At 39.2% G+C, this 24,410-nt stretch overlaps 2 protein-coding genes across 3 annotated transcripts; both read left to right on the forward strand.

Moving 5' to 3' along the window:
• Nucleotides 1-2,641: 2,641 nt before the first annotated feature.
• On the forward strand, nucleotides 2,642-9,711 carry PCDHB2 (protocadherin beta 2). Of its 2 annotated transcripts, XM_011965099.1 has the most exons (2): nucleotides 2,642-2,656; nucleotides 7,146-9,705. In XM_011965099.1, exons 1-2 carry the CDS (start codon nucleotides 2,642-2,644, stop codon nucleotides 9,519-9,521), a joined length of 2,391 nt encoding a protein of 796 aa, XP_011820489.1. In that variant the 3' UTR covers nucleotides 9,522-9,705. The 2 variants fall into 2 exon arrangements, with proteins under 2 accessions (XP_011820489.1, XP_011820487.1); XM_011965097.1 differs by lacking the exon at nucleotides 2,642-2,656 and having other exon boundaries at nucleotides 6,918-9,711.
• A 2,865-nt stretch (nucleotides 9,712-12,576) lies between these two features.
• PCDHB3 (protocadherin beta 3) lies at nucleotides 12,577-16,148 on the forward strand. The gene has a single exon (XM_011965100.1). The coding sequence runs from the start codon at nucleotides 12,979-12,981 to the stop codon at nucleotides 15,367-15,369; it is 2,391 nt and encodes a 796-aa protein (XP_011820490.1). The 5' UTR covers nucleotides 12,577-12,978; the 3' UTR covers nucleotides 15,370-16,148.
• The last annotated feature ends 8,262 nt before the right edge of the window (nucleotides 16,149-24,410 follow it).

A 24,410-nucleotide genomic window follows, 5' to 3' on the forward strand; every position in this document is an offset into this window, starting at 1 on the left:
TTACTCACTTTCCTTGAGAAAGGTAACTTGGAAAAATGAGTTACATTTTTACAAGGTACCTTGGACTCACAGATATAGCCATTCACTAGTGTGTATTACTGGATCTAGGAATGCTGCAAAAAATCAAGGAGAGCATCTTGTAGAGACCATATAGATGGCAGAATATGTAGACAGAGCAGTATTCATAAGTATATTTTGAATCCTAATTCCCATGTCTTCTCTTCTGTTTGTTTAGAGAATGGTGGCAGGAAATATCCTGAATGAGGATGGGCAATTTTCTCAATGGAAAGAAATGGGTTGAGGTTAATTTGACTATCATGATATTGGATGATGGGTCACCACATAGATCCAAATCTACATTGGTCTTCACCAAAGTTGTGGGTTGTTAGTGATTTTACTCATCTGTAATATACAGTAGTTCAGTACAGTAATCCCAGAAAAAAAGTTTTTCCTCCCTGGCTATCACCTTTCTATCAGGAATTTGGATATAAGATATAATAGAAAACTATCTTTAAGGTTTTACCGGGCTACTGAAGACTTAATGAAAACTTTAATAAAACATTTACATTGGTATAAAAGTACCAAAAGCAAACCCATCATGCAAACCCATAAATTCCAAGGCTATACTAATCTACAGTGTGGATTCTGAGATCATCAGTAATTAAAGACTCTGGAAAATGTAACTTCTTGATGTAAAAGACAGTCCACTCCTAATCATCATGTCATCATTTATGAACTGGGTCCCAAGGAGCCATATCTGCCTTTAGACCATATTTGCTGTTTCCTGTGTTTCAGATCCAGACCACAGAAAAAAATAGATATTTTGGCTTCATAATATCACCCTCCCTTCACCCTAAAGCCTTCAATAGAGGTAGAATAAAGACAAGTACAATTCTATGATCACTGCCAGAGATCTGGAGTTACCGTAAGCTGAAAGGAAACAATACAACCAGGTCTTCATTTTCACCAAACTGCCTCTACACTTATCAAGTGTGAAAACACAGCCCTAAAAGTGTGCATTTTAACAGCACGTTGCCATAGACAGAGACTTAGAAAAACACGCAAGTAACTTATTTGCTTCTGGTTTCCCAGGATGTGCAGTACTCCACGACAGTGGACACAAATCATCTGTTTGTAAGGCCCTTAAGAGTCAAGTTCTGTATGAGAGAAACAGACACTAGTACAATGAGCTATCAGCATGGTGTTGGTGTGGTTGGTAATATTTGATGGCAATGGCAGTTCCCCTTTGTGTTATATTTAATGCAGAACGGATTATGTGATGTTCAAGATGGTGGCAGTAGAAGGAGACTAGGTCTGGAAGATCTTCATGTCCTATCAGTTACTCAAAGACTTGAGTCTCCATCTGCATAGCATGTTAGCCCAAAACTAGGAAGTGTGCACACCAGGTTTGTGAGTGATGGTAATCTAGCCAATCATAGACTTCAGGTTATGGTCAAGGACACTGAGATGCCACCTGTGTACTCCACAGTAAGACAACAACTGCTGCTGGTACAACTGCTGCTGGTCAGCTGTTTCTGTCAGCTCTACTGGCTACATCTTGACAGACCTCAGGAATATGGGGTCTGTCACTTAGATTCCTCACTTAGCATTTATTTGGTCATAACTATGGTTTTAATATTCCTTTGTTCTCTTGTCGGCCTGCTCCTTTTCACAGTAGATGTTCAAATAATTACTCTGATATGAAAATATAATAATTTTCAAGTATTTCCTTATATTTCTTTAGCATATCTAAATTGATTATGCTTTGTATTTTGTAGTTAGAGTTTCAGGTTTCTTCCCCTCACCCCATATTCTTTGCCCTCTCTACACCTTTGGACTTCTTCATTATTTACTAATTTTCGATATTGTACTTAGCCATATTTTCTTTTTTCTTTCTCTTTCTTTTTTTTTTTTTGAGACAGAGTCTCGCTCTGTCGCCCAGGCTGTAGTGCAGTGGCACGATCTCGGCTCACAGCAAGCTCCCCCTCCCGGGTTCACGCCATTCTCCTGCCTCAGCCTCCCAAGTAGCTGGGACTACAGCGCCTGCCACCACGGCCAGATAATTTTTTGTATTTTTAGTAGAGACGGGGTTTCACCGTGTTAGCTAGGATGGTCTCCATCTCCTGACCTCGTGATCCACCCGCCTCGGCCTCCCAAAGTGCTGGGATTACAGGCGTGAGCCCCCGCGCCCGGTCCATATTTTCTTTTAAAGTAAAATTTCAATAGTGATCTTAGTGAAAATTCAATCGTCTACCAGATTACCTAAACCTGATTTAAGTTTTAGCCTATTTTAATCATAAAAAAAGGTCTGAGATTTTTGGAAGAGGTCATACTTCTACTCTCTCATCTCTATTTCCATCTATATCGGTCTATCTAACTTTATCTGCAGTCCTGGTCAAGATTTTTATTTTCAAGGGGACAGATTGTCCTAATAGACTCTGATGGTTTTCCTTAAACAAAATTGGGCAAGATTCTTGTGCAGATATCACTTTTAAAACCTTTTCTTGCTTATTTGTCCTGTGGGAAGAGAATAAACAACACCATTTCCCCTTTTTGAGTGGCATTTATTTCATGTTTCATTTGCTTGTTTGTTGTTGTTTTTGTTGTTTGAGACAGGGTGTCGCTCTGTCACCCAGGCTGGATGGAGTTCAGTGGTGTGATCTCGGCTTACTGCAACCTCTGCCTCCAGGGCTCAACTGATGTTACCACCCTAGCCCCCCAAGTAGCTGAGACTATGGGCGTGAGCCACCACACCTGGCTGATTTTTTTTTTTGGTAGACATGGAGTTTTGCTACATTGCCCAGGCTGGTCTCTAACTCCTGGACTCAAGCAGTCCACCCATCTTGGACTCCCAAAGTGCTGGGATTACAGGTGTGAGCCACGAAGTCTAGCCGACCTTTATTTTGAAATCCTGTTTGCTTGAGCTTCATGAAATGTATGTCTTGATAGATTATGGGAAAACTTACTTGTATCCTCAGTAAGGCAAAAGTAAATTAGTCGAATATGCCCCCAATTTTCCCCCTAGATTAGGGTAATAAACTATGCCAGAATACTCCCTTCTCATCCTAGAATATTTCTCTCATATTTTCTGCAGAGTCTTAGTGTTAGATCACTGAGAACACCTCCTTCTTCTGCCATCTTATGGCTAAGTAAAGCCAGCTTATGGGCAGAAGGCATTGAAAAGCTGAAGATCCCTCTCTATTTAAAGAGGGATACTAGTGGGGATAATATTTCCCTATCATTTGGTATTATCTTTGATAGGAAAATGGTCATGTAAATCCCTTTGACTACCCTTTCTCTTAATTCTTGTAATTTTTATCTCATGGCAGTCAAAAAATCAAATCACCCTTTCGTCCCAAAAAGAGAGGCTTAATTATGACAGATACTCGAACAATGTGTTCTTATTTATTTTTTGAATGGCTGTACTTTTGTAATAAGACTGTAATGACTTGCTTTCATTTTTTAGTGTTTTTGAAAATATTTTTCTATTCCTGTATATAAAATTATTTGTGTAATATTTTAATAGTTAGATTTTATTGAAACGAATCTTCAAAATTATGAAAGTGACTCCTAGGATAATGGCTGTGCTTGTGCAGCATATGAAAAGTAAAGCCAAACCTAAGAAATTAAACCTATTGTAATAACATAATTTTTAAATTATGTAATAGATTCCCTCATTACAATAAATTTACTATGTGTAAACATATTTCATTTAGACTTATAAATATGCTATAAATTCTAATCTAATATATACGATTCCTTATTGAAGGAGATTAAGAAAATAAGAGCGTTTGTAAAGAAGGAAGGTGTATTCTCATCAAGGTTTAAGAAAATAAATGATTTAAAATAGCATAGCAGATATAATGCATTTAAAGCTAGAAACCCATATACAAATATAAAATATTGGTGTTGGTTATATCATTTTTGAAAAAGAGAAACTTACTTTTATTTCTAGGTATGTTAATAGCATTGAAATGAAAGATGGGTAAAACCTTCTGAATTGTGAGGACACATGACAACATGAGAGGTTTTAAAATTTTTTTCACAATAAAACCTAATGTGTTCTTGGTTATTGTATCCTCTGATGTATCTTAGATATTAAGTTTTCTATTCTCCCGCTTGTGAGAGGAGCAAGATTATGTTATTTTCTTCATATTACCTATTTTCCTCTCCTTTATCTTATCTCAAATTAACTACAACTGATTTAGTTCAGAAAACCTGTCCAAAGGAAATAGCCATATACCTGGTTAAATGTAAAATTTCAAGTAACCTTCCAGTTATAACCTGCCTGTATGATATAACTGATCTTCATGACATCTATTTTGGACCCTAATTAGGTTTTGCAGCTTATATAAAAAGCTGTTTTTAAAAACTTGGGCCTTGGATATTATTCACCTCAATGAATTTGTTTAATGCTCAATGTCAATGAATTAAAATATTTTGAATTATTATAACATCCATATAAAAGTAATAGTCATGAAAAGCAAAAAATAACAGGTAGAGATAGGCATGTTTTCTAAATGTTAAGAAAGGGAAACTGTGATTATCCTTTTTTTGGCAGTTACAGAGGATAAATGAGAGCTTTTTAAAATATTACGCTATTGTTACATTTAATAAATAATCCAGTCCAGTTTTCTGAAAATACAGGGGATAGAAGAACAGGTTAAATGATACCATGAAGAAACAATCAGATTCAGAATGTAGGACATCCTACAAAACAACTAGTCTGGACACTTCAGAAATTTAATGTCATTAAAGATGGGAGACTATTCTAGAGTAAATAGATCTAACACCCAAATACCATTATCAAAGCTGGTTGAAAAAGTTTCTAAGACATTCCTTATAACAAATAGTTAAAAAAAGTAAGTGCATTTGTCAAAGGAACTTGAGTGAATGTGAATTCTTATCAAAATTGAGGAAAAGATAATGGAAAGACAGTGAAATTTGATTGGGAGTGGATTTTAGATAACATTGTAGAATTTTTTCAAATTTTCTTAAGTATGATAGTAGCATTATGATTATATGAGATAATATTGTAATTATGTGATACGTGCTGAAATATTTAGAGGTGAAATATGATGTCTGCAAGTTACTTTCATATGAGTCAGCAGAAAAGCAGATGTGTGTGCAGAATAAGATAGAATAAATATGGTAAAACAAATAATTGTTAATTTGGATGGAGGTTAGAGTTGTAGTTTGTGTATAGTTGTTTCAACTTTTCTATACATTTAATTTTTTTCTTCATCCCCCAATTTTTTAACCCAATGGATCTTTTAGAGACACATCCTAATATTTATTATTATCATTATTATTATTATTATTATTTTGAAACAGAGTCTCACTTTGTCACCAGGCATGGAGTGTAATGGCATGATCTTGGCTCACTGCAACCTCCGCCTCCCGGGTTCAAATGCTTCTCCTGCCTCAGCCTCCCAAGTAGCTGGGATTACAGGCACCCATCACCACGCCTGGCTAAGTGTTTTTTGTATTTTTGGTAGAGATGGGGTTTCACCAGGTTAGCCAGGATGGTTTTGATCTCTTGACCTTGTGATCTGCCAGCCTCGGCTTCCCAAAGTAAAATTATTTTTTTAAAGCAGCCTTAGGTTTTACAGAAAATTGAGCAAACAGTACAAATAGTTCCCCTCACATACCGATTTTCTCCCACTCAAAGTTTCCCTGTTATCAAAATCTTGCATTACTGTGGTACATTTGTTACAATTGATGAGCCAATACTGGTAAATTATTAACTAAATTCCATAGTTTAGTGTTCACTCTTTGTGTTGTATAGTTCTGTGGATTTTGACAACTGTATAATGTCATGTATCTACCATTATAGTATTGTAAAGTCCCCAGTGTTAACTTCTTCATTCCCCCTCCCTCTTCTTCCTAGCTACCCACTGATCTTTTAAGTGTCTCTATAATTTGGCCTTTTTCAGAGTATCATGTAACTGGAATTATACAGTATCATTTCCTTTTCAGACTGGATTCTTTCACTGAGAAATATGCATTTAAGTTTCCTTCGTGTCATTCTGTGGCTTGATAACTTATTTCTTTATATTAACATTAAAAAAACCCCAAAGAGACAGAAAATTAAAAAAACCTAACAACAAACAACGACATACATACCTTGTTTGGAAGCAGATGGAAGAAACCATCACTGGAAATACATTTTTAAAGATAATTGGGGAAACTGGAATATTTACTGGCTATTTAATATTATGAAATTGCTCTTAACTTTACTAGATGTGGTAATTGAATTGAGGTTATGTTGAAAGTTCTAGGCATTAGAAAGGAAAATAATATTGATACATTTACAAGAAGAAGATATCTGGCTGCTCTTGGAGAGTTTCATGAGGCTCAGACACATCAAAGTTCAGGGAAATGTGAAGCGGGAGCAGTGCAAAGAAAGAAGTATGAGTAAGGAGACTATTTCAGTGCCCCTTAAAATACTCTTATTTGGATTCTGTGCTTTTCCTGGGTCTCTGTGTTTTTCGGTTGGGTTTGAGTGTGATGATGGTAACCTAACCACCACTGAGTTGCACACATGCCCAAACTCTGAATAAAAATAGAACTTTCTTAGTCTAAGCCTTTTTTCTGAAGCATGCTAGGACTAAGATCACTCCCTTCCAGGTTCTGAAATTTATTTTTTCCAGTTTGAAAAAAAAAAACAAAAAACGCTTGGATCTGTGAGGGAACTGAAGTGAAGATTTATTTATTCTTGCCATGTCTCTGTGGGTGCAATGAAGAGCCTTTCGAAACGCCAATAAGACTTCGGTATATTGAGAGACACTACTTGAAAATACTCAATTTCTACTGCCATCAGCCTGAAAGAAAGCACTGGGATTTTCTTAAAGTTTAGGAGAAAATAAATACTCGGAAGAGACGCGGGGTGGCGCTGCAGCCTTAGAAGTAGCAGAAACAAAGCACCCAGCCGACGCTCCTTCACCCAGATACTCGACTAAAGCAGCAGCAAGCAGGAAGAGGAGGCTTTCTAAGGCGGTCGCTTCGGGAAATCCGGGCCCTAGGATTGTCCACTCATCCCAGTATCAGCGAGATACGGGGAGATAGAGTCAGCGACAACGTGAGCCCGAGCTGGAGCAGGTTTGGTGTGAGACCAGAAGGCAATGGAGGCCGGAGAAGGGAAGGAGCGCGTTCCTAAACAAAGGCAAGTCCTGATATTCTTTGTTTTGCTGGGCATAGCTCAGGCTAGTTCCCAGCCTAGGCACTACTCAGTGGCCGAGGAAACGGAGAGTGGCTCCTTTGTGGCCAATTTGTTAAAAGACCTGGGGCTGGAGATAGGAGAACTTGCTGTGAGGGGGGCCAGGGTCGTTTCTAAAGGAAAAAAAATCCTTTTGCAATTCGATAAGCAGACCGGGGATTTGTTCTTAAATGAGAAATTGGACCGGGAGGAGCTGTGCGGCCCCACAGAGCCCTGTGTCTTACCTTTCCAGGTGTTACTAGAAAATCCCTTGCAGTTTTTTCAGGCGGAGCTACGGATTAGGGACATAAATGATCATTCTCCAGTTTTCCTAGACAAAGAAATACTGTTGAAAATTCCAGAAAGTATCACTCCTGGAACTACTTTCTTAATAGAACGTGCCCAGGACTTGGATGTAGGAACCAACAGTCTCCAAAATTACACAATCAGTCCCAATTTCCACTTCCATCTTAATTTACAAGACAGTCTCGATGGCATAATATTACCACAGCTGGTGCTGAACAGAGCCCTGGATCGCGAGGAGCAGCCTGAGATCAGGTTAACCCTCACAGCGCTAGATGGCGGGACTCCACCCAGGTCCGGCACGGCCCTGGTACGGATTGAAGTTATGGACATCAATGACAACGTCCCAGAGTTTGCAAAGCTGCTCTATGAGGTGCAGATCCCGGAGGACAGCCCTATTGGATCCCAGGTTGCCATCGTCTCTGCCAGGGATTTAGACATTGGAACTAATGGAGAAATATCTTATGCATTTTCCCAAGCCTCTGAAGACATTCGCAAAACGTTTCGATTAAGTGCAAAATCGGGAGAACTCCTTTTAAGACAGACACTGGATTTCGAATCCATCCAGACGTACACAGTAAATATTCAGGCGACAGATGGTGGGGGCCTATCTGGAACTTGTGTGGTATTTGTCCAAGTAATGGATTTGAATGACAATCCTCCGGAACTGACTATGTCGACACTTATCAATCAGATCCCAGAAAACTTGCAGGACACCCTCATTGCTGTATTCAGTGTTTCAGATCCTGACTCCGGAGACAACGGAAAGACAGTATGCTCCATCCAAGATGATCTTCCTTTTTTCTTGAAACCTTCTGTTGAGAACTTTTACACTCTGGTGATAAGCACAGCCCTGGACCGGGAGACCAGATCCGAATACAACATCACCATCACCGTCACTGACTTGGGGACACCCAGGCTGAAAATCGAGCACAACATAACCGTGCTGGTCTCCGACGTCAATGACAACGCCCCCGCCTTCACCCAAACCTCCTACACCCTGTTCGTCCGCGAGAACAACAGCCCCGCCCTGCACATCGGCAGTGTCAGCGCCACAGACAGAGACTCAGGCACCAACGCCCAGGTCACCTATTCGCTGCTGCCACCCCAGGACCCGCACCTGCCCCTCGCCTCCCTGGTCTCCATCAACGCAGATAACGGCCACCTGTTCGCCCTCAGGTCGCTGGACTACGAGGCCCTGCAGGCGTTCGAGTTCCGCGTGGGCGCCACAGACCGCGGCTCGCCGGAGCTGAGCAGCGAGGCGCTGGTGCGCGTGCTGGTGCTGGACGCCAACGACAACTCGCCCTCCGTGCTGTACCCTCTGCAGAACGGCTCCGCGCCCTGCACCGAGCTGGTGCCCCGGGCGGCCGAGCCGGGCTACCTGGTGACCAAGGTGGTGGCGGTGGACGGCGACTCGGGCCAGAACGCCTGGCTGTCGTACCAGCTGCTCAAGGCCACGGAGCCCGGGCTGTTCGGCGTGTGGGCGCACAATGGCGAGGTGCGCACCACCAGGCTGCTGAGCGAGCGCGACGCGGCCAAGCACAGGCTGGTGGTGCTGGTCAAGGACAATGGCGAGCCTCCGCGCTCGGCCACCGCCACGCTACACCTGCTCCTGGTGGACGGCTTCTCCCAGCCCTACCTGCCGCTCCCGGAGGCGGCCCCGGCCCAGGCCCAGGCCGACTCTCTCACGGTCTACCTGGTGGTGGCGTTAGCCTCGGTGTCGTCGCTCTTCCTCTTGTCGGTGCTCCTGTTCGTGGCGGTGCGGCTGTGCAGTAGGAGCAGGGCGGCCTCTGTGGGTCGCTGCTCGGTGCCCGAGGGTCCCTTTCCAGGGCATCTGGTGGACGTGAGCGGCACCGAGACCCTGTCCCAGAGCTACCAGTACGAGGTGTGTCTGACTGGAGGCTCTGGGACAAATGAGTTCAAGTTCCTGAAGCCAATTATCCCCAACTTCGTTGCTCAGGGTGCAGAGAGGGTTAACGAGGCAAATCCCAGTTTCAGGAAAAGCTTTGAATTCAGTTAAGTGTTAATAAGGATCTACTGATGCTAGTCTCATTTAATTTGTGGAAAGTCCTTTTTCACTGCTTTGCCCATTGGAGGTGTCTCCTTTTATTAGAACGTAACTATCTTATTCCAATTCTATGCATGTTACTGGTATTTATAACGTATGAGTTTTTGCGGTATAATGAATGTAAATTTTCTTTGTATTCTAATTGTTGGTTAGTTTCATTGCAATTTAATTGCATTTAAAGTGTAAATTTTGTATTTTCAGAAATCTTTAAGTTAGAGCATCTTTTCCAGACCTCACAGTCCGTGGTCCTAGATAATTTTGAAGTCCTACATTTGAAAATATTTGTTATCATTACATGAGTTATATTTTCCAGCCCAGAATATTTGTGTTTGTTATATCCTCTTAGGCTAGTGTAAATTCTATCCTGTGAATTCACATTGGCTAACCCTTTAAATAGGTATATTTATGAATAATATAGCAAGCGCCGTCCTTACATTTTTCAATATATGTACTTTTTTTTTTCTTTGAGATGGAGTTTTGCTCTTGTTGCCCAGGCTGGAGTGGAGTGCAGTGGTGCAATCTTGGCTTGCCGCAACCTCTGCCTCCCAGGTTCAAGCTATTCTCCTGCCTCAGCCTCCCAAGTAGCTGGGATTACAGGCATGAGTCATTATGCCCGGCTAATTTTGTATTTGTAGTAGAGACAGGGTTTCTCCATGTTGGTCAGGCTGGTCTTGAACTCCTGACCTCAGGTGATCTGCCCACTTCAGCCTTCCAAAGTGCTGGATTAAGGGCCTGAGCCACCGCCCCCAGGCCCAATATATATACTTCTTAAAATATTGACATATAAAAAGTATTAATCTTTAGAGATTGTAAGAATTCTAACTGTTGTATTCTACAAGGCATTAACATCGTAAGTGCTCTAATAAATTTTTGTCAAAAATCAATCATTAATATTCTAAAATGTAGATAAATAATACACGTCTAGCAGTTTTCAAAGTCATGCTAATTCATCATGCTTTCGCTTTCAAATAGCTTTTTAAGAGCCCTCTGCTTATTCCAGTCCCCCCCCTTTAAAATCTTTTAAAATTATTAATAACCTATTAACATTGAGCACTTCATTAAAATCCAAAAAATATGAGGGAGTACATGTCTTTGTCCTTGACCTTTAGAAACCTCAAATATAGCTTGGTATTGCTGTTTTTAACATTTTCTGGAGCATTTAGGATTCACTTAGAAATAAACCTTTTGGGAGAAAAATGTATCTAACACCACTCACTCTCTTTTTTTCCACTGGCTACTTCTATTTTTCCCCCTTTCATTTCCCTAGACTTCTCAATGCTTTTTTATAAAGGTGCTTGAGTTCTGTTTCTCAACAGCTCCCTCATTTATTGCATGATTCACACAGTCACTGGAACATTATAGGTTCTTAATAAAATTTTTGAATGATTGAAAGAGAGAAAAGTATTTTACCTGTGATATATTGATATTTAAATAAACTAAAACACTTAAAGGAAAACATTTTGCTGGAACCAAATACTCTTCGGTGTACAATGAATTACAATTTTTTTATTAATTGAATTGATCACCATTGTTCAAACATGCAGTTATCATTCTGTTGTTGCTTTCCTTCAACGTATTTTTCCTTTTTCTCTTAATGCTTAAATTGAGCCTCCTCTCCTGTCCACTGGCTTAAGAAATACAGATGAAATTGTGGTTTTTAATTTTGTTACTTAAATTTCCTTCCATAGTTCCCTAAATGACTAACCCAACTGTTTTCATTTCTTGCAGTTTACTTTCTCATCCATACATTAAAACAAATCTTAATTATTAATGTTACTCAGTCTATCTTTACATTTTTATATGATTTTTACATACATTTGAATGAGCTTTCCTATTAAAATTGTAATATTAACTTTGAAGGTCTTGTTTTGAGATTAGCAGTGGGGTAGAGCGCTGTGTTGGTATCAAAAGTCTCTGATCAACCAACTCATTACCTGTAAGATTTTGGATAAGTCACAAAGTTTCTCTTCTTCTACCCCAAATGATAACAGGTATTTGAATAGCTTGCAGTTATACTCAATATAAAGACATAAAAATGAAATTGCTATTATTTTTAGTATCACTAGTATTAAGAGCAAACTTTCTTGATAATTGTGTAGAAGTACAAAAGAGGCTACATTGAACACATATTTGCATTGTTTTATTTCTCTACCAACAACCTTGCAATGGCTTCCTTTTGTTCTCAGAATAAAATGCAAGCACCCATTATTTGGCCTTGGTTTACCTTTTCAGCCTTCCTTTCCACTTACTCTTGAGACATTATGTTTTGTATTCACTGTCCTTCATTCATTATCTCTTAATAGCTATGCTTCACTCTCTCAGGGCCTTCACACATTCTACAGTTTTAGCTTGGCACACTTCTCCTATTTCATGTTTCAGATTAAATGGTGCACCTTGGGGGAAACTTTCTTAATCACTCTCCATTAACGTAGGTCCCCGTATTGCATACTTTCAGTGCACTCAGTACCTTTTCTATGTAGCACTTTTCACACTGTTTAAACATCTGTTTAAAGACTGTACACCCACTAGATGGAAAATTGTTGTAAGATATACAGACATTGTCTTGTTACCACCACTTGCCTAACTTCTACAAACTCAACAATTATCTGTGGAAACAAGCTAATACAGATGAAATGAATAATTGCAAATTTGCTCTGAAATAAGAAGAGAAAGCACTTTAAGTGTTCCTTGAGCGTGATAATGTGGAAGAAATTAGGCATTTGTAGCCCTCCGGATCCACCTCTGACATGATATATTTTCCTTTTTACCACCTTGCAGGAGGTGTCTTTTCCTTTTATTTTTCTGGTATAGGCAATTCGGACTCATTTCACAAAGTTTAGAAAAAAAAAGAAAAACATAAATAGGATAGTAAAGCATGCTATCATCTAGAGGAAAAATCTTTTGAAGTTTGTGTGTAATTATTACAGAAGGGGAGGGGTAAGCTAGTGTCTGTACACTTCCGCTAAATCATGTAAATGAGGACTCTACCAGGAAGAATCGCTGCTCTTAGATAAGAGCGCATTTTATTTCCCTAGATTGCATTTATTTAATTCATATAACATGAGAAACTCCTCCAGTAGCGTCAACCAGGGTTGATAAGAATAAACGATAAAGCAAAACAAAAACACCTTCTCCAAGATTTTGAAACTGCAAGCGAACGCATGGTGGCGCTGTTGACTAAGAAGGCGAATTAAACCACGGGCATTGTGCATGCTCGGTGACGCACGGATCCAGTGTGGTAAACCAGGGGTTGTGAGCCGAGGCAGATTTTTGAGTCAGCAAGTCTGAGCCTCTGGAAAGGCTTATTGACTAGGCCGTCTGCAAAGGTTGTGGGGCAAAAGACTGTTTCCCAGCGCTGTCTGAGGTTCAACTTGGAGACATTCCCTAGCAAAGCGTGACGGAAAGTGCAATGGAGGCGGGAGGAGAGCGATTTCTTAGACAAAGGCAAGTCCTGCTTCTCTTTGTTTTTCTGGGAGGGTCTCTGGCTGGGTCCGAGTCAAGACGCTATTCTGTGGCTGAGGAAAAAGAGAAGGGCTTTTTAATAGCCAACCTAGCAAAGGATCTGGGGCTAAGGGTAGAGGAACTGGCCGCGAGGGGGGCCCAAGTTGTGTCCAAAGGGAACAAACAGCATTTTCAGCTCAGTCATCAGACAGGTGATTTGCTTCTGAATGAGAAATTGGACCGGGAGGAGCTATGCGGCCCCACAGAACCATGCATACTGCATTTTCAGATATTACTGCAAAACCCTTTGCAGTTTGTTACAAACGAGCTCCATATCATAGATGTAAATGACCATTCTCCGGTATTCTTTGAAAATGAAATGCATCTGAAAATCCTAGAAAGCACTCTACCAGGAGCAGTAATTCCTTTGGGAAATGCTGAGGACTTGGATGTGGGAAGAAACAGCCTCCAAAACTACACTATCACTCCGAATTCCCACTTCCACGTACTCACTCGCAGTCGTAGGGACGGAAGGAAGTACCCGGAACTAGTACTGGATAAAGCGCTGGATCGTGAGGAGCAGCCGGAGCTCAGCTTAACGCTCACTGCGCTGGACGGCGGCGCTCCCCCTCGGTCTGGGACAGCCCAGATAAACATCCAGGTCTTAGATATAAACGACAATGCACCAGAATTTGCACAGCCACTCTATGAGGTTGCAGTTCTAGAGAATACCCCCGTTAACTCTGTCATTGTCACAGTCTCGGCTTCTGATTTAGATACAGGAAGTTTTGGGACAATATCATATGCATTTTTTCATGCTTCTGAAGAAATTCGCAAAACTTTTCAGCTAAATCCAATTACTGGTGATATGCAACTAGTCAAATATTTGAATTTTGAAGCTATTAATAGTTATGAAGTCGACATCGAGGCGAAGGATGGCGGAGGCCTATCCGGAAAGTCTACAGTCATAGTCCAGGTGGTTGATGTCAACGACAACCCACCGGAACTGACCTTGTCTTCAGTAAACAGCCCTATCCCTGAGAACTCGGCAGAGATTGTACTGGCTGTTTTCAGTGTTTCTGATCTAGACTCTGGAGACAACGGAAGAGTGGTGTGTTCCATTGAGAACAATCTCCCTTTCATCCTGAAACCATCCGTAGAGAATTTTTACACCCTCATGTCAGAAGGCGCACTGGACAGAGAGACCAGATCCGAGTACAACATCACCATCACCGTCACTGATTTGGGGACACCCAGGCTGAAAACCAAGTACAACATAACCGTGCTGGTCTCCGACGTCAATGACAACGCCCCCGCCTTCACCCAAACCTCCTACACCCTGTTCGTCCGCGAGAACAACAGCCCCGCCCTGCACATCGGCAGTGTCAGCGCCACAGACAGAGACTCAGGCACCAACGCCCTGGTCACCTACTCGCTGCTGCCACCCCAGGACCCGCACCTGCCCCTCGCCTCCCTGGTCTCTATCAACGCGGACAACGGCCACCTGTTTGCCCTCAGGTCGCTGGACTACGAGGCCCTGCAGGCGTTCGAGTTCCGCGTGGGCGCCACAGACCGCGGCTCGCCGGCGCTAAGCAGCGAGGCGCTAGTGCGCGTGCTGGTGCTGGACGCCAACGACAACTCGCCCTTCGTGCTGTACCCGCTGCAAAACGGCTCCGCGCCCTGCACCGAGCTGGTGCCCCGGGCGGCCGAGCCGGGCTACCTGGTGACCAAGGTGGTGGCGGTGGACGGCGACTCGGGCCAGAACGCCTGGCTGTCGTACCAGCTGCTCAAGGCCACGGAGCCCGGGCTGTTCGGTGTGTGGGCGCACAATGGCGAGGTGCGCACCGCCAGGCTGCTGAGCGAGCGCGACGCAGCCAAGCACAGGCTGGTGGTGCTGGTCAAGGACAATGGCGAGCCTCCGCGCTCGGCCACCGCCACGCTGCACTTGCTCCTAGTGGACGGCTTCTCCCAGCCCTACCTGCCGCTCCCGGAGGCGGCCCCGGCCCAGGCCCAGGCCGACTCTCTCACGGTCTACCTAGTGGTGGCGTTGGCCTCGGTGTCGTCGCTGTTCCTCTTGTCGGTGCTCCTGTTCGTGGCGGTGCGGCTGTGCAGTAGGAGCAGGGCGGCCTCTGTGGGTCGCTGCTCGGTGCCCGAGGGCCCCTTTCCAGGGCATCTGGTGGACGTGAGCGGCACCGAGACCCTGTCCCAGAGCTACCAGTACGAGGTGTGTCTGACTGGAGGCTCCGGGACAAATGAGTTCAAGTTCCTGAAGCCAATTATCCCTAATTTCGTTGCTCAGGGTGCAGAGAGGGTTAACGAGGCAAATCCCAGTTTCAGGAAGAGCTTTGAATTCAGTTAAGTGTTAATAAGGATCTACTGAGCTTCTCAGTTAATCTGTGGAAAGTCCTTTTTTACTGCTTTGCCTATTGGAGAATTCTCTTTTGGTATGGTTCAAGGCAAGTAGCAAGAGTAGAGCAAAATTTCAAATCCAGGGATGGCTTAGGTTTCATTAACAGAACTGGAAAATAGTTGTTTGGCTCTGAATGTTTTGTATTTCAATCAAGAATCCTTAGTCGATAGAACATTTTGTTTATATATTGATTCTACTTTTTCCGTAGTTAATCCATGCATACTCTCCTTTCATCCTAGCTTGCCAACGCAGTCTTAATTCGCCTTTTTTTTTCTAATGGGGAGCAAAAATGAATTCATTATCTTTCAATAGTGATTTCAAATAGCTTATTGAAATAACTCCTTTCAATTTTTATATTATAAAGCAATGTAGAGAGAGTTCCAAACCACCAATTTTATAATTTCCCTTGTTGAATATATTCACATAATGTATTGTATAATATGCCCAAAGCAGCTTTGTCTATGGTTAACGAAGTTTTGAGAATAGACAAGAATGTGTTTTCTTTAGTTTATAGTAATATATCATCTTTTTAGGGATGTAGTACTCAAATGAAAGTAATTTAGTTCATTTTCTGTGTTGACATTTGCAATTAATATTTCAATATTTTATGTGCTTATATTGGCCAAAATATGGACACAAATATAGACTAATAGGGATAATTACCCTTTGAAGTTTGTCTAAAGTGTGTTCATGATGACTGAGGAAAAAAAATTAAACCTATGCCATTTTAAAAACTGACTGTTCTTTTCCATTTGACACAAAAACATTGTTTAGTAAGACATCTGGTAGAATGACAATTATTTGTTTCATAAATTCTGAGATGTGAGTGTTATCAATCTGAGAGTCAATTTTTAATTTCAAGAAAATACATGGATGTATGATATCTAAATGCTTCATGGTAAAAGTGATATCCTATCCAGTCCTACTTTATAATTAATACCTACTTGCTACTTGTACGGTGATATAGGAGAAAGATACTTTCTTTTTTTCCTGTCTTGGTTCCCTCCTTCAGATTTTAACCTGACATGATTTAGGATTATATATGATCTTTCTGGGATAGGAACTGTCCATCCATATCAGCATCCTGCCTCCTACAATGTAATTAAAAGAAGATGTACAAGAATAGAAAGTTCTAAAAAGGAGAAGGCAATATCGTTGTGAAACTCTAAATTAGCTACAACAAAGAATAAAATCTGGAAGCAACCAAAACATTGAATCTTATGGTTATATTGAGTAAAATCAAAAAACTTATTTTAAGCAACAAAATATTTAGCTCCTAATTAGGGAATTGTATTAGGAAAAAATTAATTTTCTTCCTATAAGCATTTCCTCATCCACAGAACATCTATATATCTTCCTAGGAATTAAATACTCATGACTAGAGAAAAGAGAATTTCGCAAAGATTTTAAAAATTCCCCAAAAAGCAAGAGTTTAAGATTGACATACTTTCAAACATATGTTAAAGTGTAGTTATTATCACATTTAAATGGTGTCATTTTATGTAACTGAGCATCAAATGCATAAACCCTTTTTTAAAAAATCTTTTGAGACAGGGTCTTGCTCTGTTGCCCAGGCTGGAATGCAGTGGTACAATTATGGCTCACTGCAGTCTCAGTCTCCTGGGCTCAAGGGATCTGACCACTTTAGCCTCCAGAGTAGCTGGGACAACAGGTGTGTGCCACCACACCCAGCTATTTAACAACAACAAAAAATTTATTTGTAGAAATGGGGTTTCTCCATGTTGCCCAGGTTGGTCTGGAACTCCTGTGCTCAAGGGATCCTCCTGCCTCCACTTCCCAAAGTGCTAGGATTACAGGTATGAACCACCATGCACAGCCAAATGTGTGAATCTTTAATAGTCAGAGGAAAATTAATATAATATTTCCTTTCACTTTAAGTAGAATCTGGCTGTTTTGGTCAGATATTTTTCTTCTTTGCATATGTAGCTGATTTTCCATGAATACCAGGAAGAGGCATAGAATTCTTATCAAGATTTATCTCTCTTTGATTACCTTAGTCCCAGGTGGTATCAGAGCCAGGGAAGTATTCAACTGTGGAAAATATAGAGGGCAGTTCGTTTGGGGACTAATATGGTAAATGATCGGAGACTAAAGTTCAAAAGGCAATATGCTGAGTCATTTAGACACTGAAAATAGAAGAACAGATACCATTAGTAATTTAGTTTTTAGATGTACTGGACTTATACATTGTTGAGAAAATGAATAGAATTTAGCAAAGCCAGAAAAGACAATCTAGACTAAATTTGAAGATGGGAAGCAATCACATCTTACTCTTGGTTCAAACCTGCTTCTCTTTCAAGGCAGTTAGAAACGTTTTACCCTTTTATTTGAAGACAACTTCCAACAAGGTATTCATCTGGATATTTCATTAAATATAGAGAGAGTACCACATGTACAGTACTAACTAGTGTTGCCACGTTTTGGAATTCCAGAAACTAAAAGCCTGGCGCAAGGTAAAAGGGATGACTTTATATATTATTAATAATTTTCTAGTAATTTTTCTTCTGGGCAGGCTAATTCATTATTGTAAAATATTTACAAATCAATCTCACCAGTATTCCAATTGTCAAAAAGTAAGAGATAGAAAAATTTTACTCTCTTCCCTCATTCTAGAATATGTAAAATGACCTTCGTAGACTCTAAGCAACTTGAAGGTAGCGTCTGTTTCTGGTTTATTCATAGTGATATTTCCAGCAAATAGCACAATGCCTCATTCATAGTAGATGCTCAGTTTATATTTGTTAAATAAATACATTTTAAATTATTTGGTAAATAAAATAATGTTCTAAGGAATTACAAACTTGTTTATTTGGACCTGATCTACACATTGAATTTTAAAAAACCATCTATATTCAGAAAGGGATGGAGTATAAAGAATAATTCCCTATAGAGCCAATTTTTTATTTAATGTCTCCCTTTGCATCTTGAGACTTGTGGAAGCTTGGAGAACTGTAAAATTATGTATTAATCTCCAGGTTGGTTCTAAATTGAGCTTATTCATATCTTTGATTTCAGGGAAAAAGAAAAAATTAAATGTAAGACATTTTTGTACATCAAATTAACTTTCTGAAATTGGTATTTAAATTCTCTGGCCTCTAATTGGTACTTCTATTGAACTTGGATTAGTCTTCAAGATATCAAGATTAAATAAAATTTTCAAGATCCCAAAGGCTTAACTTTTTTAAAATAGTCAATCATTCATTTATTTTTCAAACATAATTCTCGATCATGTGCATACTCCCTTCTTCTCTCTACAAATGCTTTAGTTCAGAAATAACTTAAATATTTCCTTGACATTCACAATCTAGTTTTTAACACTGAAAATCAAAGGGATACAAATGAATTTTAAATTTTTATGTGGGGTTGTTACAAGACTAAGCTATATTCAAATATCAATCATTAAAACTAGTGAGGCCACTTGCTATACCACCATACTTTTCATAAATCTTCTTTGATAAATAAATTCTACTTCCTTACAAAAGAAGACTCTGTTTTAAAAAAAATAACAGCTTTTCTCTATATCCCCCTACTTTATTCTGGAAACATCTTTTGCTTCTTAAAGTAATTGTTAGATTTTTTTAAGCCAGAAATCTGTTAGTCCTAATTATGAATTATTTTAATGTCAAATATGCATATGGTTAATCAATAGTTTGCTTGGTCATAGATTCAAAATTTTAAGCTTATTTTCCTTCTATCCTTTAGGTATTCAACACATTGATGAAAAGTACAATGTCAGTCTACTTCTCATTCTTTTATCCGTAAACTTCTTTACTCTCTTTTAGATTTTTTCATTTATTCTTGCTGTTCTGATATATATGGTAGGCCCCAACCTGAGATTCACGTAACGTACTGCATTTTTTTTCTTTGAGAAATTACAATTTTGTTTTGAAAACTTTCATTTGGCAAGTTTTCACAACTGTTTGCTCTTGTTTCACAATTGCTATTTCCTTCTTTGTTGTTTGAGTCTTTTAAGTTCTTTCCATATTGTTTCAAGTTTCTATTTCTTATAGTAGATAAAACAACTCTTTTATTTGTTGAGTCTGTTTTTTGTGGTGTTAATCTTCATTTGCCTGCTGATATTTTATCGAGAACTTATCTCTTATTGGAAGCTTCTTTCACAGTAGCGCTTGTTTTGACAATCTTGGGGAAGGGAGGAAGAAGAGGGGTCTCAAGGTGGTTTCGCCCTGGCCGCTGCAAACCCAAGCCTTCATTTAAAAGCTTAGCTCAACTTTGCCACACCCAGGTGAAAGTTCTAGACCAAGCACTAAAAATATGTTTGAGATGGGACCCATGCTCTTTTGGGTGGTATTGTTCTGCATTCACTCAATGAGGCAAAAATCTCAGGGAATGTCATTGCTTCTTGGTTGTCATGGTTTCTGCTAAGGCTATAGACATGGAAGCTAATGGAGAAATTTAAAATGTTTCAATCTTCAGAGTAAACAAGTTGATTTTTAGGAAAACTGAACTGTAACTGAAGCAATTGACACATGGGGACTATATGGAAAACATCATGGTCTTGATTCAAGTTACAGCATTCATGGTAACACTCAGAAAAATAATAACATAATCCAAGATTCCACTGAAATAGTAGTTGCTATTTTTTTCTTTTTTTTTTAGAAAATAGCTTGGGACTCTGGTGATAATGCAAAATGGGCTTGCTCTTTCCAAGACAATCTCCTCATGAAACCGTTTGTCAAAAATTAGTGTTCTGAGTCTGGGAACAGTGGCTCATGCCTTTAATCCCAGCACTTAGGGAGGCCTAGACAGGAGGATTGCTTGAACTCAGAAGTTCAACAACAGCCTCAGAAAGATAGTGAGACTCTATCGCTACAAAAAATTTTAAAAATTGGCTGGGTGTGGTGGCATGCACTTGAGTTCCTAGGTACTGAAGAGGCTGAGGTGGGAGGATCCTTGAACCCAGGAAGTTGAGGCTGCAGCAAGCCATGATCATGCTCTAGCCTGGGTGATACAGCCAGACTCTATCTCAAAAAATAAAATTATTTTTGTAACAGAGAAGTCAGGGCTCTGTACCATCTCTTACTAGGGTGGAATCTAACATGCAGAAATACAGCACAGCATAATCATACTGTTCTTTAACACTGTCAACAATTCCCTGACCCAAACTTCATACACCTTATTAGTTTTATAAAAAGAAAAAGTCCTACTCAGAATGCTGATAGTATCACTGCCAAAAACAGAGACTATCTAGGGACTAATACCTAAGTCACTTTCCCACAGCTGCCCAAGGACATATTCCTCAGTCCTCTTGGTATCCATCAGCATGGACAATGGAACCTGTGTGCTTTGATGTCCCTGGTTTTTGAGATTCTTGAAGAGTTTGAGTTCTAAATGTGTCTGGGGCTTTCTGGATTTGAGCATCAAGATGTGGAGATCCTGGATGACACACAACTGTAATAGCTAGATAACAAAGAAAATTTATTACAAAACAATTCTATATTGTGTACTGAGCTGTCCAGGTAGAAAAAAGTGGTAACCCAGATGATGACTTGGGCTAGAACTCATGACTATTTTATTGGCGATTCAAGGCCTCAGAGCCCTGGATGTTAGCATGTAGGCCCACAACCTCGAAGTACAGAGTATGTGAAGCACATGTAGGCTCCTAAAAGACAACCACAACCAGGCACAAGCTGGTGCTGTTATTAAGGACAACTGGAAGCCACCTTTATTTGCCATGATCGTCCTACACCTGGTCTAGGACTTACCCTAGTCTTCTCTTCCATTTCTTTAACCACCCATAAAAGGATTTCCATTTTCTTGATCACTGATTTGACTCAGGCTTCTTTCTCTTTCGATTCTCTCTGTTCCTGTGCTACTCAGATATGGAGGGTCAACTGGGAAACTTCAGTGTACTGTTGCTCAAAACAAGGCCTCTTCCTGAGCATTTTGGGAGTATCAACACCACTGGGATTTAGTTCTAGAGCTTTCAATGTGAGAAGTTTCTGGAATATCAGAAACAAATATCAAATTTCAGAAGCTAATTTTCTCTAATTAATGTGAGCTATCTATGAGGAAAGACTTTTAAAAGAAATTTAACTTCTAGAACAATGTGGGATTTATTTTTAAAAAAGAAATTGTATTCTCTAAATTGTATCTTTCTGAGGTTTTTTGTTTAAATTTCTTTATTTCTGAGGAAATGAATTTCTTCATCCCAAATGTTTCAATTCTATTTAATTTAAAGTAGGTAACTGGCAGTGTTGAAGTTTCATTGTCTATGTTTGTTATTATGAAAACGGGTATTGCATATTTCACTGCAATTTTAAAAAAGAATGTATTTCTGAACATCAGTGAAAATGGTAGAGAATGAACCTCTGAAAAATCTCTTCTTCAGGAAAGCAATGAGGAAACTGAGAGAAATTGTCAAAATCAACTGTTTCAGAACTCTGAAATTTAAACAAAGGTGTGCAGCAACTTAGGGAGAATTTATTGAGGAAAAACGGTCTGACTCTTGGTTAAAAACGGTGGTTTTTGTGGCATTTTAACTGGCCTATTTCCATCTCCATCTCTCTAGCCTCTTAGAAGCCTTTAAAATTAACAATTTACAATCACAGTGAAAATCAGCAGCTTGGCAGCCACCAGAGGAAACAGAACAGTACCAGAAAGAATTGCTATTATTTGATCTGTTTGTTGGCTCCCTGGAGGACTCCACTTGCAAGGCTGTCTTTAACTGCCTTGAATCAGAGCTTGTCTAGTGCAAGAAGTCTGGGTGACAGAGCAAGACCCTGTGTCGGGAAAAAAAAAAAAAAAAAAACAGTAAGAAAAGAAAGGAAGGAAGGAAAGGAGAGAGAGAGAGAAGAAAGAAAGAAAGAAAGAAAGAGAAAGGAAAGAAAGAAAGAAAGAAAGAAAGAAAGAAAGAGAAAGGAAGGAAGGAAGGAAGGAAGGAAGGAAGAGAGAGAAAGAAATGAAAGAAAGAAAATAGATCAACGAAAATTATCCAGTCTTAGGAACATAAAGATTTTTAAAAATGAAAATGAACAGAGACCTATGGGACACCATGAAGCCTACGAAATACACATACTTGAAGTCCCAGAAGGAGAGGAAAGAGACAAAATGACAGAAAGAATAACTGAAGTAATCGCTGAAAATTTCTCAAATTTGATGAAAAACATTAATCTTCACATTCAAGAGGCCCAGCAAACTCCAACCAGGATAAAGTCAAAGGGATTCATGCCTTGACACATCATGATCAAACTGTCAAAAGTTAAGACAAAAAGAGAACCTCAAAAACAGCAAGAGAGAAGCAACTCATCACATACCTTATCCTCAAAAATCTTATCCCCAATATGACTAACACTGATTTCTTACAGAAATAATAGAGGCCAAAGGGGAGTGGGATGACACATTCAAAGTGCTAAAAGGGACTATCAACGAATAATTCTATATCCACCAAAAGTATCTTTCAAAAATGAAAGAGAAATTAAGACATTACCAAAAAACAGTAAGTGACTGATTACATTGTTAGCAAACCTACTCTACAAAGAAATATTAAAGGTAGTCATTTGGGCTGAAATAAAAGGACACCAATGAGTAACTTTAATCTACATGAAAAAATAAAAGCATCATAAAGGGAAAGTAACTTATAGGTATATATATATTAGGGAACTGTAAATGTGTTTTTATTTGTAACTTGTTATTGGAAAGAACACTGCATAAAGCAGTAATTATAAATCTATGTTCATAGGTATATAAATTGTAAAGATGTATGACAATGTGACACAAAGGAGGGGAGAGAGAACATAGTTATATAGAAACACAGTTCTGTATACTGCCGAAATTAAATTGGTATTAATCTGAACTTGATTGGTAAAAGATATTCACTTTAATAATTAGGGAAACCACCAAGAAAATAACTAAAAAAGGTAAAAAAAAAAAAATGACAAGTCAATTAAAATGGAATCCAAGAAAATATGTGTTTAACACAAAAGAGAACAATGAGGAAATAAAATAATAAGATGTAGAAACCAAAGCAAATTGCCAATATAAATCTACCTTATCAGCAACTATGTTAAATGTGAATGAATTGCACACTCCAGTTAAAAAGCAGAAATTGGCAGAATGGATTTTTTAAAATGATCCAACTATAGGTTGTCTACCAAGGGACACTTTAGATTCAAAGACACACATACATTGAAAGTAAAAAGATGGAAACAGATATGTTATGTAGGCTGTAACCAAAAGAGCTGGAATGCCTACATTAATATCAAGCAAAATATACTCTAAAACAAACAAAAAAGTTACTAAAAAGAAAAAGTTAAGGAGGGAAATTTTACAATAGTAAAAGAGTTAATCCATCAGGAAAACATAATAATCATAAACATACATGCATCTAATAATAGAAACCCAAAATAAGTGGAGCAAAAAGAGACACAAATGAAGAGTTAGACAATTTGACAATAATAGCTGAAGACTTTAATTCCCCAATTTTCAATAAATGATAAAACAATGAAACAGAGTATCAACATGAGAAAAGAATACTTGAATGACATTATAAACCAACAGTACTTAACAGAATGCTCCATCTAGCAACAGCAGAATACACATTATTTTCAAGTGCATATGAAACATTCTCCAGGATAGACTGTATATTAGGCCATAAAACAAGTCTTAATAAATTTGAAAGAGTTAAGATCATATAAAATATGTTTTTCAGCTATAATGAAATGAAATTAGAAAGCAGTGGCAGAAGATAATTTGGGAAATTCACAAACATGTGGAAATTAAACATTAAAAAAATGAATCAAAGAAGAAATCACAAGGGACATTATATAATACTCTGAAATGAATAAAAATGACAATGCAACATAACAAAATTTATTGGATACAATAAAAGTTGTGCTTAGAGGGAAAATTATAGCTGAAATACCTATGTATTTTTAAAAGATCTCAAATCAGTAGCCCAGACTTCCACCTTAAGAAGCTAGGAAAAGGAGAGCATACTAAAACCAATACAA

The sequence above is a fragment of the Mandrillus leucophaeus genome, unplaced genomic scaffold (genome assembly GCF_000951045.1).
Source record: "Mandrillus leucophaeus isolate KB7577 unplaced genomic scaffold, Mleu.le_1.0 Scaffold714, whole genome shotgun sequence".
Classification (NCBI taxonomy): domain Eukaryota; kingdom Metazoa; phylum Chordata; class Mammalia; order Primates; family Cercopithecidae; genus Mandrillus; species Mandrillus leucophaeus.